The sequence below is a fragment of the Megalobrama amblycephala genome, linkage group LG19 (assembly GCF_018812025.1).
Source record: "Megalobrama amblycephala isolate DHTTF-2021 linkage group LG19, ASM1881202v1, whole genome shotgun sequence".
Classification (NCBI taxonomy): domain Eukaryota; kingdom Metazoa; phylum Chordata; class Actinopteri; order Cypriniformes; family Xenocyprididae; genus Megalobrama; species Megalobrama amblycephala.
In genome coordinates this window covers 20,314,888-20,334,667 of record NC_063062.1, presented here as the reverse complement: position 1 = coordinate 20,334,667, position 19,780 = coordinate 20,314,888, and the positions used below count along the sequence as shown (strand labels likewise).

Below are 19,780 nucleotides of genomic sequence, written 5' to 3'. Positions count from 1 at the left end.
CCCGAGTGGGGATTCCGAAAGAAATCCTCACTGATCAAGGCACGGCGTTTATGTCACGTACGCTACGCGAACTGTACGAATTGTTGGGCATTAAATCGATTCGAACCAGCGTCTTTCACCCACAAACGGACGGCTTGGTCGAACGTTTTAATCGCACGCTTAAATCCATGATTCGTAAGTTCGTTCAAGAAGACGCCAAAAATTGGGATAAATGGTTGGAACCCCTGTTGTTCGCTGTGCGAGAGGTCCCGCAAGCCTCCACGGGGTTTTCCCCCTTCGAGCTTCTCTTTGGGCGCCACCCCCGCGGGGTGTTGGATGTCCTAAGAGAGTCTTGGGAGGACGGACCATCTCAATCGAAAAATGAAATTCAGTATGTGCTGGACTTGAGAACAAAACTCCACACTTTGGGGCGGCTATCTATGGAGAATTTGTTACAAGCCCAGGACAGACAGTGCCGGTTGTATGACAGGGGAACTAATCTACGTAAATTTGCACCGGGAGAGAAAGTACTCGTATTACTCCCCACGTCAAGCTCAAAATTACTGGCGAAGTGGCAAGGACCATTTGAGGTCACACGGCGAGTTGGCGATCTCGATTATGAAGTAATACGGTCCGATAGGAGAGGGGCACGTCAAATTTATCACCTCAACCTCCTGAAAAAGTGGAGTGAGGCGGAGTCAGTGATGCTGGCGACGGTGATTAGCGGAGAGGATGATCTCGGGCCGGAGGCGAATGAAAAAAAACAATCCCTCGCTCTGGCCCCAGGGGGAGATCACCTTTCGCCCTCACAGCTCACTGATGTTCCCAAATTACAGGCTGAGTTTGCCGACGTGTTCTCTCCCCTACCGGGCCGCACTGACCTCATTCAGCACCACATCGAGACAGAGCCGGGCGTGGTGATTCGCAGCCGGCCGTATAGGTTACCTGAACACAAAAAAAAAGTGGTTCAGGCAGAATTAGAGGCAATGCTTGAAATGGGGTAATAGAGGAATCCAGCAGTAACTGGGCGAGCCCGATAGTTTTGGTTCCCAAAACGGACGGCTCAGTGCGGTTCTGTGTGGATTATCGCAAGGTGAATGCAGTGTCGAAATTCGACGCGTATCCAATGCCGCGTGTGGATGAATTGCTTGACCGGCTTGGTACAGCTCGCTTTTATTCGACACTGGACTTAACGAAAGGGTATTGGCAGATCCCCTTGTCTCCATTATCCAAAGAAAAGACCGCTTTCACGACGCCGTTTGGATTACACCAATTCGTGACCCTTCCGTTCGGGCTGTTCGGGGCACCGGCTACCTTTCAGCGACTCATGGACAAGATCTTACGGCCCCATGCTGCGTATGCGGCTGCCTATCTGGATGACATTATTATTTTTAGTAATGATTGGCAGCGGCATATGCAGCATTTGAGGGCTGTCCTGAGATCGCTGAGAGGGGCTGGGCTCACGGCCAACCCGAAGAAGTGCGCAATTGGGCGCGTGGAAGTAAGGTATCTGGGCTTCCACTTGGGATATGGACAGGTGCGTCCCCAAATTGATAAGACAGCAGCGGTTGCAACCTGTCCGCGTCCCAAGACCAAAAAGGAGGTAAGACAGTTCCTCGGGCTGGCGGGATATTACAGGAGGTTTGTTCCTAATTATTCGGACCTCACCAGCCCGTTGACTGATCTGACTAAAAAGGATGCACCAGATACGGTCCAGTGGACGGAGCTGTGCCAGCAGGCCTTTACCCAGGTGAAGGCTGCTTTATGTGGCGGGCTGTTACTTCATTCCCCTGATTTCTCTCTCCCCTTTTTGTTGCAGACAGACGCGTCGGACAAGGGGCTGGGTGCAGTCCTGTCCCAGGAGATAGAGGGTGAGGAGCGGCCGGTGCTGTACATTAGCCGCAAGCTCTCCAAGAGAGAGGCTAAGTACAGCACCGTGGAGAAGGAGTGTTTAGCCATCAGGTGGGCCGTCCTCACCCTCCGCTATTATCTCCTGGGCCGGGAATTCACCCTCTGTTCGGACCATGCCCCTCTGCAGTGGCTCCACCGCATGAAGGACACCAACGCGCAGATCACTCGTTGGTATCTCGCTTTACAGCCTTTTAAATTCAAGGTGATCCACAGGCCGGGTGTTCAGATGGCTGTGGCCGACTTCCTCTCCAGAAATGGGGGGGGGGGGGGGGCTGCAGGCCGGACGGCTCCCCGGCCTGAGTCGGGCGGTGGGGGTATGTGGCGAGGGGGGCGTGGTTTAGCGGGGTCTGCAACAGGAGGGAGCGTCTGGGGAAGCGCGGTGATTGAACGGGTTGAATGCAAATCACGAACACCTGTTTCTCGTTCCAGTAATTGGCGTGGAGACAGGATAAAACGCCAGGAGAAGCAGGAGCGGGGGAGAGAGAGAGAGTCTGCTGACAGTCGATGTGTGAGCCGTGCTCGTTGCTTGGAGTGAAGCCCGTCCTCGGATGTGGAGTTATTGAGTGTGCGTTGCACCGTCCTTTTGTTTGTTTTGTTTGATATTTTCTCTGGTGAGAATAAAAAGACTGTCAGCAGCCAAAGCCGATCCCTGTCCTCTTCCTTCCCACTACACAAGAACCTTACCACAGGTGGCTTAATATGTAAAGGGGCCCGCGGTGTATGTAGATAGAAATGGCTCATTCTAAGGTAATAAAAACATAATGTTTCATTATGTAAGGTCTTTATACACCGTTACATAGTTATGTATATTATATTGCATTTCTGTCAATAGAGCCTCCTGAAATTTACACACTGCACCTTTAAGATAAATTCTAAGAAGTTCATCAGAATGTTCCCAAGTGCAATAGAGTACCTCAGAGATGACATGTTCTTGTATGCAAAACCCAGAAGTGAGTTAGCATTTTAGGACTTCTGGTTCCATCGCCCTAAAGTCTATGGGTTTTTTGAATGGGTTTTTGCTAAATCGCCTGAAATAAGGTCTGTGGTTAAAGGCGCTCTAAGCGATTTGACACGTTTTTAGGCCCAATTTTTTTTTTGTCACATACCGCAAACATCTCCTCACTATGCGTTAGCTGCCTGTCCCCTGAACACACTGTAAAAAAAACGCGGTCTCTGTAGGCACCACAAGCTCCGAAAACTGCAATAAAAACAAACTGGTGCAGCCTGGACCACTTAACATAATAAACATGCTCCAGCCAATAACCGACAAGCAGCGTCAATACGCAAGCTACTTACATTTTAAATGCACGTTCATGACTGTTTCAGGAAGCACGGAGGGGAGGTCCAGGAGGAGTAGGAGGGAGGGTCTAGCTAGCCTCTGTTTTGTTTGACAACACTTCGAACGTCAACAGGAAGTTACTCCGCTCAGAATCGCTTAGAGCGCCTTTAACAAAACCTCTAAATATTTTCACGTTTTGATCTAAGGTGGGGACTTTAAACGTCATCATGAAAAAAACAGGACATTTAGACAGGATTTCTCATAAAAAAATTTGGATAAGTTTTCATACACAGCGCAGATCATAATCAGCGAGCATGTTTTTAAATAAAGTTGTTTTTTAAAAAAAGTGTGAGGAAGCTTGTGGTGGTGACGTTGATCCGTGACCATGGTGTGCTGTAGTCCGTTTATAGCCTACTGTTTATATCTGACGACTTTATTTAGGCTTCAAAATGTATAAATGTTGTGTTAACTTGTAAAGATTATCTTGATAGACAAAACGTTTAAGTGTCATAACACTTTGTTAAACACAGAGCATATTTTTGGCAGTTTTCAAAAAGTCTATGGGAAAAATGCATAGCCTTTCAATCGAGGGAACCTGTGCGCCGCTAACTTCTGGGTTGGCCTACAAAAACACGTAATCTCTGAGGTACTCTATACTTGAAAGATTCTTAATAAGTTCTTAATATTTTCTTAATATTATCTTTGATTTTTAACAGGAATGAAAGCGTGGTAGTGAGGAATATACATAGACTCTTTAGTGGGTTGTACTATTATTTAATGTGTTTTTGGATTGTTCTGCAGACAAAACATTGCAAAAATATCTTTCCAAGAAATTTCAGTAGACAAAAAACTCCAAACATGAGCTATGGAAAATTATAAGCGATCTAGGAGCTTTATACAGCTTTTTATATCGGATGCCATTGAAAACACGGCAAGTCTATCCCTCACAGCCTTTCATACCCATCTTGGCGCTGCTCTGAATAAGGTCTATAGCTGAAGATTCGCTGAATGAAAGACACCTCAAAGTGTCTTTTTGCAATTCCTGCAGATTACCGAAGTTATACGACTTGCTTGACGGGAGTTAATCACTCAGCGTCATGTTTTTAATGCACTGTGTCAAGTTAAAATAGTTATTTTAAAAGAGCCTGTCTCAAGATGCAGTGGTCTTTCCCATTCATTTGCTCTTCATCTTTCTCGGGCTCTCTCTCTCTCTAGAATGAATGCATCCTGTATCTGTGTGCGCTGGCTAGATACAGCTCGAGTGAGCATATACCTGCAAATGATCGATCGGTCACTTCAGAGAATTCATCCACATATGGTACTAGTAATATGTATTATATTTAGCTAGCTAGTGTTATGTTTTAATACATAATATTTGAAACAACCCAAGAAATTCATTAAATAGGTTGAGGTTGTACTTCCTTTGCCAGCTGAGGAACTTCAACCTACCACAGGAGCTGCTGAAACAGTTTTACTCTGCCATCATTGAATCCATCCTCTGCACTTCAATTACCGTCTGGTTCAGCTCAGCTACCAAATCTGACCTCAGAAGACTACAGAGGGTAGTCCGGTCTGCTGAGCGAATCATTGGTACAACCCTCCCCACTCTCCAAGAACTGTACTTAGCCAGAGTGAGAAAAAGGGCAAAGAAGATCACTCTGGACCCCTCACATCCAGCACACTCCCTCTTTGAACTGTTGCCATCTGGTCGACGCTACAGAGCCCTGAGCACCAGAACGACCAGACACAGGAACAGTTTCTTCCCTCAAGCAATCCATCTCATGGACACTTGACAAACACGGAACACACAACACTATTACACATTATTTACTTAAAACACTTACAGTTGTGGACAGAATTATTAGCCCCCTTCATAAATATGATCAAAGATGACTCTAAAAATAAATCTGCATTGTTTATACTTTTGATCTTTAATTTATAAAATTAGCAAAAATATAACCTTTCATTGAAAGAAAAGAATTGAAAGTGGGGGGAAAATAACATTAGGAAATAAATGTTTTTCTCCAAAACACGTTGCCCACAATTATTAGCAACCTTTTATTCAATATTTTTTGCAACCTCCTTTTGCCAAGAGAACAGCTCTGAGTTTTCTCCTATAATGCCTGATGAGTTTGGAGAACACCTGACAAGAGATCAGAGACCATTCCTTCATACAGAATCTCTCCAGATCCTTCAGATTCCCAGCTCCATGTTGGTGCTTCTTCTCTTCAGTTCACTCCACTCATTTTCTTTAGGGTTCAGGTCAGGGGACTGGGATGGCCATGTCAGAAGCTTCATTTTGTGCTCAGTGACACATTTTTGTGTTGGTTTTGATGTTTGTTTTGGATCATTGTCCCGATGGATGATCCAGCCACAGCCCATTATAAGATTTCTAGCAGAAGTGGTCAGGTTTTGATTTTTTATCTGTTGGTATTTGATAGAATCCATGATACGATATATCTGAACAAGATGTCCAGGACCTCCAGCACAAAAATAGCCCCACAACATTAAAGATCCAGCAGTATATTTAACCGTGGGCATGGGGTACTTTTTATCCATGTGTGCACCAAAACCATCTGGTGGGTTTGCTGCCAAAAAGCTCTTTTTTTAGTTTCATCTGACCATAGAAGCTCGTCCCGTTTGAAGTTCCAGTCTTGTCTGACAACTGAATATGCTGGAGATTGTTTCTGGATGAGAGCAGAGGATTTTTCTTGAAACCCTCCCGAACATCTTGTGGGGATGTAGGTGCTTTTGATAATTTTTTTTAGGCTTTCTGAGACTCAAGACTCAACTAATCTCTGCAATTCTCCAGCTGTGATCCTTGGAGAGTCTTTGGCCACTCAAACTTTCCTCCTCACTGCGCATTAGGATGATTTAGACACATGTCCTCTTTCAGGCAGATTTGTAACATCTTTAGTTGATTGGAACTTCATAATTATTGCCCTGATAGTGGAAATGGGGATTTTCAATGTTTTAGCTATTTTCTTACAGCCACTTTCTATTTTGTGAAGCTCGACAATCTTTTGCTGCACATCAGAACTATATTCTTTGGTTTTTCTCATTGTGATGAATGATTAGGGGAATTTGGCCTTTGTGTTTCCTCATGTTTATACTCCTGTGGAACAGAAAGTCATGGCTGGACAATTTCATGTTCATGATCACCCCGGTGAGCTAAAAAAAATTAAATATGAATGGGAATATACTTCAGAGATATTTTACTCATAAAAAATTCTAGGGGTGCCAATAATTGTGGGCAACGTGTTTTGGAGAAAAACATTTATTTCTTAATGTTATTTTCCCCCCACTTTCAATTCTTTTCCTTCAATGAAAGGTTAGATTTTTGCTAATTTTATGAATTAAAAATCAAAAGGATAAACAATGCAGATTTATTTTTAGAGGCATCTTTGATCATATTTATGAAGGGGGCTAATAATTCTGGCCACAACTGTATTTATATCTCAATTTGCTCACATAACTGTACATACAATTGTCTATAATATATATTGTTTTTTGCTTTTTTTGCACTTTGTCTATCTTGTAAATTTGTATATCATTATTTTATTCTTTTTATTATGTGTCTTGTCGCTGTCACTCTGTTGCACTGTGGAGCTTCTGTCACTAAAACAAAATTCTAGTATGTGTAAACAACATACCTGGCAATAAAGCTCTTTCTGATTTCTTCTGATTCTGAAATATCTTACATTTGGGTATTTAAGACAGATTGGAGGTTATCCTAATTTTAAAAAGCTATTTACAATCTTTTTTTTTTTTTTCGGGAATATGAATACATTCTTAAGAAATGTTTTTGGGAATGCAAATATTCCTATCTTTTTTCTTAAGTTAGAAAATAAGAAGAAATTGGAAATTAAGAAGAATTTCATTCTTAAGAATGTTTCGTGAATCCGGTCCCAGAGGCCCATCACGTCCATCGTTGCTCTCTTGGAGGGTCTCTGCGCACCAATTCAAACCAGCGACCGTACTTGCAGGTGTCCCACGGTACTTGCTACTTGTTTCAACATCAGGAGGGCAGTACAGTGAGTTCTGTGCCTGAAGAAAAGAGATTTTTGATTGATTACAAGAAGAATAGAAAAATGCTATTAGGATATGGTGTAACTGGTCACTAGAATTGTATACAAAACATATTGTATAAAAACAATTCACAAAATTTTTTAGAAACTTAGTACCTCAAACCAGCAATGGAGAATGATCCCCTCGCCGTAGTGTCTTATTTGGTGGCCTAAAACATGCAAAAAAACACAAATCAGGTTTATTATCTACATGCATTACACTTAGATGAGATTTGACTTCAGATCTATTCCCATATCACAATAAGAAAATAACATACTCAATAAAAAAGAATTTTAGTACTTAGTACCTCAAACCAGTTATGAAGAATGATTTTCCCCAAACCAAGCCGCTTCTTTGGCTTCTGCTTCAGGCAAGAATGAATCAAACGGCAGCATTCTGTGCAGAAAGATGGGAGAGAGGAGGAGATGGGAGACTCTGATTATTACTCTAAAATGTACACCTGCTGTCTTTGATCAATCGAATCTTAACTGTCCTAAGCTGTAATGTCAGAAACTCAGTAATATTACTTTAACCGCTTTGTTCTGCTTTTTATGATTTACAATAACAATTGGCCTTCTTTGCTGTGGTAAATGGCAGCTCACCTTTTGACAATCCAGGTTTAGACCAGTTGTCGGCATCAATCATGTCCAGATCGTTTCTGTCTGGAGGGTCTCCGCACAACAACTCGAACATGAGCACTCCCAACGACCATACAGTTGCGGGTTTCCCATGGTACTTGCCACTCTTGTCAAACTCAGGAGGGCAGTACATTTGTGTGCCTAATGGAAGACATTTTTTGATTGGTTAGAAGAAAAATGCATATTAAGATATGGTGTAAGTGGTCACTAGAATTTAAGTGCCAAACTACAGGTTTGAAGCATAATACATACCCCAGAATGTCTTATAGGCAGAAGTTTTTAGGAGGTCCCCGCACCCGAAGTCAATAAGTTTGACTTCAAGCGTGTCCTTGTTGACCAGCAGGTTCTCTAGTTTGATATCCCGGTGGAGCACTCCACGGCGACAGCACATGTGAGCGGCCTGCACTACCTGCCACATGATAAGTCGTGCTACGTTCTCACTGAGGATGCCTCCGTGGTGCTGCAGGAAATCAAACAGATCCTCGCAGGGTGAGGGGCGTTCCAAGACTATGATGTAGAAGCCGAGCTGGTCCTGCCACTCCAGCAACTGAACTATCTGTGGAACGCTAGGGCCCTTGTTAGCAAGCATTGTTAGGGCAACCTCTAAGGGAAGGGGCGTAGGATGACCAGGCTAGAAGAAAGATCATTTTTATGATTGTTAGATGGAGCTTTCCTAAAAGAAGCATTTTTGAAAAATCAGTTTGAAAAATCATTTGTAGTCTATGATTATTATTAAAGGTGCCGTAGCGCGTCTTTTCAAATGATGTATATATGTCTAAGGTGTCCCCCGAATGTGTCTGTGAAGTTTCAGCTCAAAATACCCCATATATTTTTTTTTTTTTTTTTTTTTTTTTTACTGCCTGTTTTGGGGCATCATTAACTATGCGCCGATTCAGGCTGCGCGGCCCCTTTAAATCCTCACGCTCCCCGCCCCCTGAGCTCTCGACTATAATACAGTGCATAAACAAAGTTCACACAGCTAATATAACCCTCAAATGGATCTTTGCAAATGGACATATGCAGAGGTCATATCATTACAGTCATTCAACACATCAAGTAAAAAGTGGACATAATATACATTAAGAATGGACTGGAATGAATGCAATGAGACAAAACAAGATATTGCGAGTAAAAAAATGGAACCTTAAGGCCATCCTTCAAGCGAATCCCTTCGAAGACGGATCCAAATCCTCCCTCACCAAGCTTATTGCCGATTTCATAGCGGCTCAAAATGTCACCTGTAAAGTGATAAATAATTAGAGTTGACAATATAAACAACACTTTTCATAATTATTAAACTTGTAGTTTTAATTTATGAATAGTAATTTGCTAGAGTTCTATTAATTGGATTTTTTTTAAAAGAGCTAAAACGTAAATTATGAAAAACCTAAAAGAAATGTTACAGCAGTTATAGCTTCTAAAACATTAATTTTAACATAAAATCTTTATGTTGACAAATAACATGAATATTTTTGTCATAAAGTACATATATATGTTAATTTACTGTTGGGGACTTGAGCTGGAGGAGGCTGAACCTCTTTACAGAGCAGCTCTTGTGCTGTAGAATCCTGATCTAAAGAGGGCCACATTTACCAAAAGCTGGTTTCAGTCAAATAATAGTTATTGTTTGTGGCATAGTGATTCTACAGTGCTTCTGTGTTTGGAAAATGTTAGATGTTAATGATAAAATCATCCTAAGGGGCAATTAATTTCCCTTCAAAGGATATTTAACCGAATATGAAGACGATACGTTTACGTTTAATATAAAGAGTTCCAGTAAACAAAAACCACATCACATGAGATTCACCTTCAGTACTTCTCTGCCATGCCGGCGCAGGACCCTGATCCTCCACTTGTAGCCTACTCTCTGACCTGAGCCGGCTCTCGGGTCAGAGAATTGACGAAAGGGCGACTCCATCCTCCTCCTCATTCTCCCCTGCCTCTCGTTTGTCGTTTCCCTCACCAACACCAACGAGCTGAAGATGGTTCACCGCCACATTAGTGCTGGATGTTGGAGGTGTACTTTGATCGAAGTTGTACAACAGATCGCAATCATTCTCATTCTCTGCGCTGCGCTGCGAGAACAATTTATTTTTCTCTTCTGTCCCATAATCACGATGCGCGCTTGCATTACACTATCGGAATTCATGAGCGATAAATGAGAGAGGAGATTCACGCGTCTGTCTCGCGCGCAATATTCTAAAGATGCACAGACGTCTATTACGTAATGAAGCTCACTCAAGACATGCTTATTCTGATATTGTCTAATAATGCATTGATAATGCAATAAACTACTGTTTTATTCTTGTTTTATAGGCTATATCTTTCGTACAATATTTATATTATTTGATTTAAAAATATACTTTTTTTCAAAGCATGTATGTGGAAAAATAAAAATATGTTCAAAGAACGTTTTTGCTGTATATCTTTGGGTTCTTCTTCTCTCACCAAGGCTCTTCTCCCCCGATAGCTCTAGGAAGGGTTCTGGTCATCCCAAACGTCTTCCATTTAAGGATTATGGAGGCCACTGTGCTCTTAGGAACCTTAAGTGCAGCAGAAATGTTTTTGTAACCTTGGCCAGATCTGTGCCTTGCCACAATTCTGCCTCTGAGCTCTTCAGGCAGTTCCTTTGACCTCATGATTCTCATTTGCTCTGACATGCACTGTGAGCTGTAAGGTCTTATATAGACAGGTGTGTGGCTTTCCTAATCAAGTCCAATCAGTATAATCAAACACAGCTGGACTCAAATGAAGGTGTAGAACCATCTCAAGGATGATCAGAAGAAATGGACAGCACCTGAGTTAAATATATGAGTGTCACAGCAAAGGATCTGAATACTTAGGACCATGTGATATTTCAGTTTTTCTTTTTTAATAAATCTGCAAAAATGTCAACCATTCTGTGTTTTTATGTCAATATGGGGTGCTGTGTGTACATTAATGAGGAAAAAAATGAACTTAAATGATTTTAGCAAATGGCTGCAATATAACAAAGAGTTAAAAATTAAAGAGGGTCTGAATACTTTCCACCCTTTGTATGCTTGTCAGTGTTATAAATATTTGAAAAGTTGGCATCTGGACAGCCTTCATTATTTCATTGCTATGATTTCATTATGTATATAACCTTGTGGTGCCAGAATAATTATTCAGTTTACAAAATGTCTTTAGTTCATATCCAGAAGAGTCTAAATATAAACCTCTTTCAAAAGAAGTGCAGTATCAGCAGTTTGTGAAATGGACCAGTCTTTCACTGGATAAATATGATTAGCAATTTGTATGATTATTTCTAGTGAATATGGGAACAATGCAGTGGGTGAATCAACAATAAAATCCAGAAGGCACTATAACTTGATGGTACATGAGGATATGTTTTCTCCATGTCTTTCTCATACATTCAGTACACTATGCAGGCTTTTTATTTTACAAAATGCCAGGCAACAGCAGCTAATTTCTCATTTCAAAATTGTACATGTAAATGTAACCGTACACATTTCTGCCATATTGAGGTAATCACTACAGCCAGTTATCACTGTCACTACAAAATTACTAGACTAAACCAACCTTTTTCCCCCTTCTATTTGGTTTTGCCCCCATCTATGCACAATTGCAAAACATTTAAGAAAGATATGTTCGGTATTTTTTTCACATATTCATGAAACAAGAAAAAAAAAATAATAATAATTTATGTCTATGTTGTATTATACCTGAATGAAACCTTATACATGTTTATTAAAGGGATAGTTCACCCAAAAATGAAAATTTGATGTTTATCTGCTTACCCCCAGGGCATCCAAAATGTAGGTGACTTTGTTTCTTCAGAAGAACACAAATGATGATTTTTAACTCCAACCGTTGCGGTCTGTCAGCCGAATAATGGATGTAAACGGTAACACCATCTATAAGAGTCAAAAAAAACAACAGACAAATCCAAATTAAACCCTGCGGCTCGTGACGACACACTGATGTCCTAAGACACAAAACGATCGGTTTGTGTGAGAAACCGAAGAGTATTTATATCATTTTTTACCTCTAAAACACCACTATGTCCAACTGCCTTGAGCATCCGGTTAGTGAGGTCTAAATGCACTCTGACAACGGAAGTGATGTCTCGCTCTCATTGAAGCAAAGCGCAAGAGATCACTTCTGTCATCAGAACACGATTTATGACCTCACTAACCGGATGCGCAGGGCAGTTGGACATAGTGGTGTTTTAGAGGTAAAAAATGATATACTCTTCGGTTTCTCATACAAACCGACCGTTTCGTATCTTAGGACATCAACGTGTCGTTACGAGCCGCAGGGTTTCATTTGGATTTGTCTATGCATGTTTTTTGACTCTTATAGATGGAGTTCCCATTGACACGCATTATACGACTGACAGACCACAACGGTTGGAGTTAAAAATCATCATTTGTGTTCTACTGAAGAAACAAATTCACCTACATCTTGGATGCCCTGGGGGTAAGCAGATAAACATCAAATTTTCATTTTTGGGTGAACTATCCCTTTAAACCAGTTCCCATAACACTCCCATAACTTAATCTTTGACACTATTATATTTCAATCCTGCAGATGAATTTGAAGAAAGTCAGGTAATAAAACCATCTTCATAATACCAGATTTTTAATCTTTAATCAACTGGTAATCTTGAAAATAAGAAACAATCTATTAGTTTAATGCATCTCAAATGAGATAACCCAGCATAAAGCTATGCATTAATGCAGCCTATTGAAGAAGAAAAAAAAATAATAATAAATAAAAAATAAAAAAATCACCAGCATACAATGTTTCCATTCAGTTTTTATCAGATCTTTATTTTCTCACAGGGGTGGACCTTGTGGCACAGTTTCTAGCAAGAGTAGGGCATTTGCCGCAGTAAGGAAGTGTACAAGATCAGAAAATCCTGCTCCGGAAATGGGGACCTTATTGGTTTACTGGAGTGTCCCATACAAAATTCTCACCAAATGCACCTTGATCATTGATATTAAAAGGTGCCAGCATACATACATACATACATACATACATCTGTTTGACACAAAAAGAAAAGAAACATGGAGCAGATGGAAGAAACAGTTCATCCCTGTCCAATCCACCATGTCCATCCCACCTCAGAAAAATCAAGCAAGTTACTATGATCTGTTCAAATGCTTTCAACTAAAACATTTACTTACACATTGTTCAATGGAGGTATTTTACATCAAAGGCGGTTAGAGATCATTGGGCTAATCAATCATGGATGACTCCATATTGCTGTCAATACTTCATGTACCATTTTGTTCCAAACATCTCAAAGAATCTGTTGGTGGCAAAGTCCCTAAAACAAGACTTAGGAGGCTTTTGCAACAAAAGTTAATGTGTAGCTTTAGAAAACAACCCCCTGGAATAAAATTAACTGCCATGAAATGGAATGTTCATGGAGCGGCGAGTCCTGCGAATCGCAAGTCGGGTTAGGCAGCACTGCAACAGGGATCTTGGAGTGAGCGTCAATGCACGAAGACTTCTTCCTGACATTTGCTCGCTCTTAAGCTACAACTACTCCAAACTTGCGTGAGAGGGATGCCTCAACCTGCATCCTCCTAAACTTCCTCTCAGTTGTGCCATAATGCTCTCACAGTTATCAAGTAAACGTGCAATTTAAGCATTATTTTACAGTCATGAAAAACAATCAGATTTGTAAGGGAAAAAATTAAAAGAACATTAGTAGGAATACAGCATAGAAAAAGACAGATAAGATAGATTAGACATGATGCTGAACACTTGATAGCTCCTCCACACACTCGCACGCGCACACACTCACACAAGTTCTTCAGGACAGAGTCTATCGACCGACACCCTCTGTCTTTCTAAAGTTCACTATCAGCGTTTGGAGAGCTCATTTGATAACCAGTCCAGTCCTTCATAGAGTCCAGTGCCTTGTGTAGCGCAGGTCGCTTGAACGTACCACTGTGGAAAACAGACAACAGACGATAAAAATGCAGTCACTGCTTATACAAGTGGATGTTGGAGTGGATCAAGTAAGTGTGCGTACCGTTCTGCTGCGTAGACTCTGCAACCCAAGTTTGTCTGTGAGTTCACTGACAGCCATGGCGTTGGGCAGATCCTGTTTGTTTGCGAAAACCAGCAGCACGGCGTCCCTCAGTTCATCTTCCTGCAACTGTATGAATGAAAAAAGGGAGTGTGATGAGGCTTATCTAACAGTCAATAAATCAAGACACATTAATACATCACAGAACTCAAGAATGGAGTCGCGAGCCACCTGCGGCGAGTCCGACATAATGAATCCACTAACACTGCACAGCGAATGCCGGTGGTAAACACTCGCGTTCCAATAGTCATGCACGAGTTTTGGGAGGCGTTCCCTCGAAATGAGCTGTGAAGGAGGGAGGTTGTTCTTACGCATGCGCTCATTTCAGAAACTCACTAACAGTCTTTGGTTTCTCAGTCGACGAAAAGATCCTCTTTAGCATCTTTAAATACTTTTCCTGATATATTAAATAAAATATGAAAGTCAATATGAAATGGAATATTGCATTATATATTATAAAAGATTTATCCACCCACATTATTTTTTTTAAATTCATGAGCCCTCATAATCTTTAGGTCAAAATATCTTTTCCTTCCTCTTGCAGAATCAAGTCCCACCCTTTCTTGTTCGAGAAGCAGGATACATATCACAACAGGGAAGAAAAGAATGTTGCAACTTTTGTTTCATGTCAACTTTAACAATCAAATTTATGCAGTATTATTCCCAGAAATTAAATGGCATTGTGTGAACTTAAATGAAAAATTCTTATAACTTTTGGAAGAACTACCCGCTTTTTGGCGTGTTTGCACCGCAGGAACTAGAAACGATTTTAGTTCTAGGAACTCCTTTTGGGAGAACTAAATTAGCTCCTACTTCAGAGTAGGGTCTAAACCAGCACTATAGGAACTACCAGTGACGTAAGTGTCGCACCAAACGCTGGCCAAACGCACATGAAACACCAGCATGTGGCATTTTTAAAAAGCCATGTAAACTTATACTTACTGCCGAAAACAGCCTCAATGATATGTAACATTGCAAGCCTTCACAGGAGATTTCATTTTTTTTCCCTCTTTCAGTTGCGTAACTTATGCATCTACATTATCTACATTATCACAAAACCCACGACACACAACAAAAACATCTCCAATCACAGTGTGCTCTATCCTTCAGCTGTTGATGTTTGTAAATGGCGCTCTTAAACAGTGTCGCTGTCGGCCGGCTTGCATCATTTCAGAGTTCCTGCCTCCAATGCGAATGCAACAAGGTAAATGGCCCTGGGGGTAAATTAGTTCTCTGGGAACCGCACTGGTGGCTAGTTCCTAGAACTATGCAGTGCAAAACCGGTGCTTTCTTTGGTAAGAAAGCTCTGCCAAGAACATAAATGCAAATGTAAATGTAAATACATTGCATAACGTGATCTCAGTTCAGGTCACTGAAAGTTGAGCGTAATATTTGAAGATTAAACAGAACACTTACCATTTTAGAAAGCTCCTCTGCAGATTCTGCAACTCTTTCTCTGTCATTGCTGTCCACCACAAAGATCAGACCCTGAGGAAAAAAGAATTAACAGTTTGGGCTCAGCAGCTGAAAATATCCTGAAGATGCTTCAAATGAACAACATTCACAAAAGCATCCAAGTTACAAAGATCACAGTACATCTCAACCAATATTTTGTGCTTAAAAGGGATAGTTCACCCAAAAATGAAATGTGATGTTTATCTGCTTACCCCCAGCGCATCCACGATGTAGGTGACTTTGTTTCTTCAGTAGAACACAAATGATGGTTTTTATCTCCAACCATTGCCATCTGTCAGTTAAATAATGCGAGTGGATGGGAACTTCTACTATAAGAGTAAATAAAACTTGCATAGACAAGTCCAAATGAAACTCTGCGGCTCGTGACGACACATTGATGTCCTAAGACACGAAACGATCAGTTTGTGTGAGAAACCGAACAGTATTTATATCATTATTTACCTCTAATACACCACTGTGTCCAACTGCATTCAGCACTCGTTTACTAAGGTCTGATCGCGCTCTGACAACAGCAGTGATGTCTCAATGTGTCGTCACGAGCCGCAGGGTTTAATTTGGACTTGTCTATGCAAGTTTTATTTACTCTTATAGTAGAAGTTCCCATCCACTCCCATTATTTGACTGACAGACGGCAACGGTTGGAGTTAAAAATCATCATTTGTGTTCTACTGAAGAAACAAAGTCACCTACATCTTGGATGCGCTGGGGGTAAGCAGATAAACATCACATTTTCATTTTTGGGTGAACTATCCCTTTAAAGAGACCAGGATGTTGCTGAAGGGGCACAGTGCCTGTAACTGATTATTATAAGTTGCTCCGGATAAACATTCAGAAACAGCTAAGTGGCACCTTTGCCAGCAAAATGACCCTATATAAAAATCATACCTGTGTGTTCTGAAAATAGTGTCTCCAGAGAGGACGAATCTTGTCCTGACCGCCGACATCCCACACAGTGAAGCAGATGTTCTTGTATTCAACAGTTTCTACATTAAAACCTGTCCAAAAACAAATACAGTTCAACACCACCTTACTCAAGGTGAATCAACTATATTTGATAGGCTAAATGAGATTAGTGATAGACAAATATATCAGTCATGCCGATTCACTAGCTTATATTTGGCTATTGAGTCATTTCGCGAAACCAATACGATTTGAGTCCCTCTGACCTTTTTCAGTGCAATTTATCTATTGGGTCACCAAAATATATATTTTAAAAGCTTTTTGTATTAATTGAAATGTCTCCTTTAATAATGTTTAAAAACATTACATACATTTTCTCTTTAAATTTAGAATTTTTTTTTTTCAGTTGACACCACCTATTTTGTCATGTCCCTCAAGGCCTTCTATGAAAGTGTACTTGGGATATGAATAATAAAATGAGAAAAAAAGTCCATACATTTTGCCATTCCCATAAATATCCATCTGTGTTTTTTTGCTGGTAATGTTTTTTTTTTCTAAGTAAATTCATGATTATTCATTAAAATCACATCATTTAGTTCGGTACCTCAGTAACCCCTCAATCCCGTTACACAAACCATTCTCCCCCTAAAAAAAAATTTAATTTAATCATAGAAGTTTTCTGAACAACATTGTGAGCAGACACAGGCAAGTTACCACCTTCTTTAATAATTATAACTAAACTATGTTGTGAAATTGTGTTGGTCAAGCTTAACAACTCAACCCTGTTACATCAATTAAAGATAGAAAACTACTACTTGTGAAAATTATCATTTGTTATTTCAACATTTTTCATGATTTCTTAATATCATGCATGCCATGCGCTCTCCATTTATTCACTAGATGTAGCGCAGTGGCCAATTTGGGCAAAAAAAAAAAAAAAAAAAAACAACAACCTTGTCACACCTACATTTTTAATATTATTTTTTTTTTTAAGTTTATGAAAAAGTATTTTAAAGTTTGTTGAACTTTGTCTGAAATGTTCAGAGCAATCAAGAATATTGAATTTAGTTCAAATTCTGATGTTAAGCCTTTGATAAAAAATGATGAGGTTGCTGTCACAAAAAGTGCCCATTTCAGGCTTTAGTATAGCAAAAGTGTGAGATTTTATGTAACTTTTATATTTGCGATTACTGAATTAGTGTGAGGGACATTCGATTAATAGGAAAATGTTGATTTTATCACAAATACATTTTATAATAATATTCAGAGAGCTCCCGTAGTGTCCATAACTCAAAATAATGACCAATAATAATAGGGATTTGATGCCTGAGATGGGAAAATATGTTTTTCTGGAAGTTAAATATGTCATTAATGTTGTGGGGTGTTCAGAAAAGTAATACATTTTGGTAAAATTTTTTAAAAATGTGTAAGTCCAAATTGTACCGTTTTCGTGGAATGACTCTATAAAGAGATTATTGCCCTCAGCCAATGACGGCACCTACATTTTGACCATTCGTTCCTCGATTACTGTAGCTCGCTCAGAAACGCTGAGAGGGACTTTGCAACAATGTTATACCAAATTTTTGGGATAATTTCTGTAAAACCTTGTGATAATGTGGCAGACAGCAAGAGTTGCTAAGGTAGGATTGGTCAGTAATTTTTTTTAAGGCGGGGCTTTAACAGCAGTAGCAATCCCACCTTCTGGCAGCTCCAAGACTGACTGAAAGCATCGTCAATGCTTAAAATATTTTATCATTTTTACTTTATTACTTTCAAATATTTTAATGAATTTTGAATAAAAATAAAACAATTTAATTTCAGTAATTTATATTCATTGTATATGCTGTCTATATATACACACTCACACAAGCTTTTGAAAAATAATGTCAGTGTCAGACAAAACATTACTTTAAGTTTTATTTTCTCCCCGAAAACACTTGGTTAAAACCCACACTGAAGTTGTAAATGCAATGGCAGTGACATTACAAATATTGATCATCAAAATGAACAGAATCTTGAAAACGTTCTGTTTTAAATGAAAGAAAAAAAACTATATTGTGAAAGAGTGATTAGAAAACGGAGAACAAAGTCATGTCAACGTAATCTCACCTATAGTAGGGATGGTGGTTACAATTTCTCCCAACTTTAGCTTGTAAAGTATTGTGGTTTTACCTGCAGCGTCCAAACCCACTGAAAAGAAAAGAAAAAACACCTTTAGCTGTCACATTCATTACAATGGTGTGATTTTATGTTTCATTTGATCTATTCATACAAGCTCTATCTGAAGCTAGCAAGCTAATATTAGCCACAGCCCAAGAAATATGACATTGATTGTTGAATTTAAATGCGGAAATGATTATAAATCATTTATTATGTAAACTTACACTCAAATATTATCCATACTGTCTAAGAACTGAATATTTACCATACAAACACGTCAGAAACACAGGAGTGTAATGTGCTTGAAACACTCACCCATCAGTATTCTCATCTGTTTCTTGCCGAAAAGTCTCCCAAACAGGGATGAGATGGTCAGACCCATGATGATTTAAAAGAAGAACTTAAACCCTATCAACAGGCGAAACAATAAAGAAAATGTAATAATGTATTTTAGTTAATATTCTGTCTCTTTGTGCTAAGTGTCTCGCGGTCGCTTGACGCGTTGCCACGTAAGAAGAGGAGCCACCGTGGAAGTCTTGGCGTCACTTCCTGCTGCAATCGCATTCTAGGCAGTGATGTCATAATTATTCATAACTTCCGATGTTTTCTGAAACGCCCACGTGCTTTTTATTCTGTCTGATGATAGCATACAAACTAGATTGACATTATTTTAAGTTTTATAATAAAATCCCCATATGCAGGCACGGCGAATTTGAAGGCACTGGACAACCTTATTTTTGTATTTTATTGTTAGGCCTGTTTATTAATTAAACCAAAAGCAAAGACTAAATTAAGAACAACAGTCCCTGAAACTTTTATATATAGGCCTAAACATTCATTAGTATTACCTATTATTATTATTACAAATGAAAAATATACACATTTTGCATTTGTATTGTTATTTTTATGCTTAATTTTGGTTGTTGATTAAGTTTTTTGTATTGATTAATTCAATATTAGGCATATTATCTCTCATTCACCCAGTATTTTTATATCATTTCGAAACTGAGTGATCTTTATAGCCAACAATGCCATAAGCATAACCAAAACACTTCTAATTTTTATTTTTTCTCTCTGCAAAACTATGATTTTGTCAAACTGTTGCACAGGTGACATTTTGACCAGTAGATGTCACTGCATGTTAATTTTAGTGACCGTGGTGAGGGACCGAGTACTTGAAAGATATCAGTACAAAAGAATAGAACACAAACGCAACAGAAAAACTGTTTACAGATTAGTAGTTCAACACATATTTATAGCCTATTAATGTTTAGGCCTATATAG

General features: G+C 39.6%; 2 protein-coding genes across 2 annotated transcripts; both read right to left on the bottom strand.

Annotated features, from left to right (window-relative positions):
• Positions 1 to 7,027: 7,027 nt before the first annotated feature.
• Positions 7,028 to 8,618, bottom strand: LOC125254152 (serine/threonine-protein kinase pim-1-like). Its single transcript, XM_048168614.1, has 4 exons — positions 8,128 to 8,618; positions 7,840 to 8,016; positions 7,545 to 7,633; positions 7,028 to 7,406 (listed from the first exon to the last, which is right to left on the bottom strand). Exons 1-4 carry the CDS (start codon positions 8,462 to 8,464, stop codon positions 7,395 to 7,397), a joined length of 615 nt encoding a protein of 204 aa, XP_048024571.1. The 5' UTR covers positions 8,465 to 8,618; the 3' UTR covers positions 7,028 to 7,394.
• A 4,050-nt stretch (positions 8,619 to 12,668) lies between these two features.
• Positions 12,669 to 19,061, bottom strand: arf5 (ADP-ribosylation factor 5). The gene is made up of 6 exons (XM_048168615.1): positions 18,812 to 19,061; positions 18,446 to 18,526; positions 16,322 to 16,431; positions 15,377 to 15,448; positions 13,904 to 14,029; positions 12,669 to 13,818 (listed from the first exon to the last, which is right to left on the bottom strand). Exons 1-6 carry the CDS (start codon positions 18,876 to 18,878, stop codon positions 13,732 to 13,734), a joined length of 543 nt encoding a protein of 180 aa, XP_048024572.1. The 5' UTR covers positions 18,879 to 19,061; the 3' UTR covers positions 12,669 to 13,731.
• Between the last annotated feature and the right edge of the window lie 719 nt (positions 19,062 to 19,780).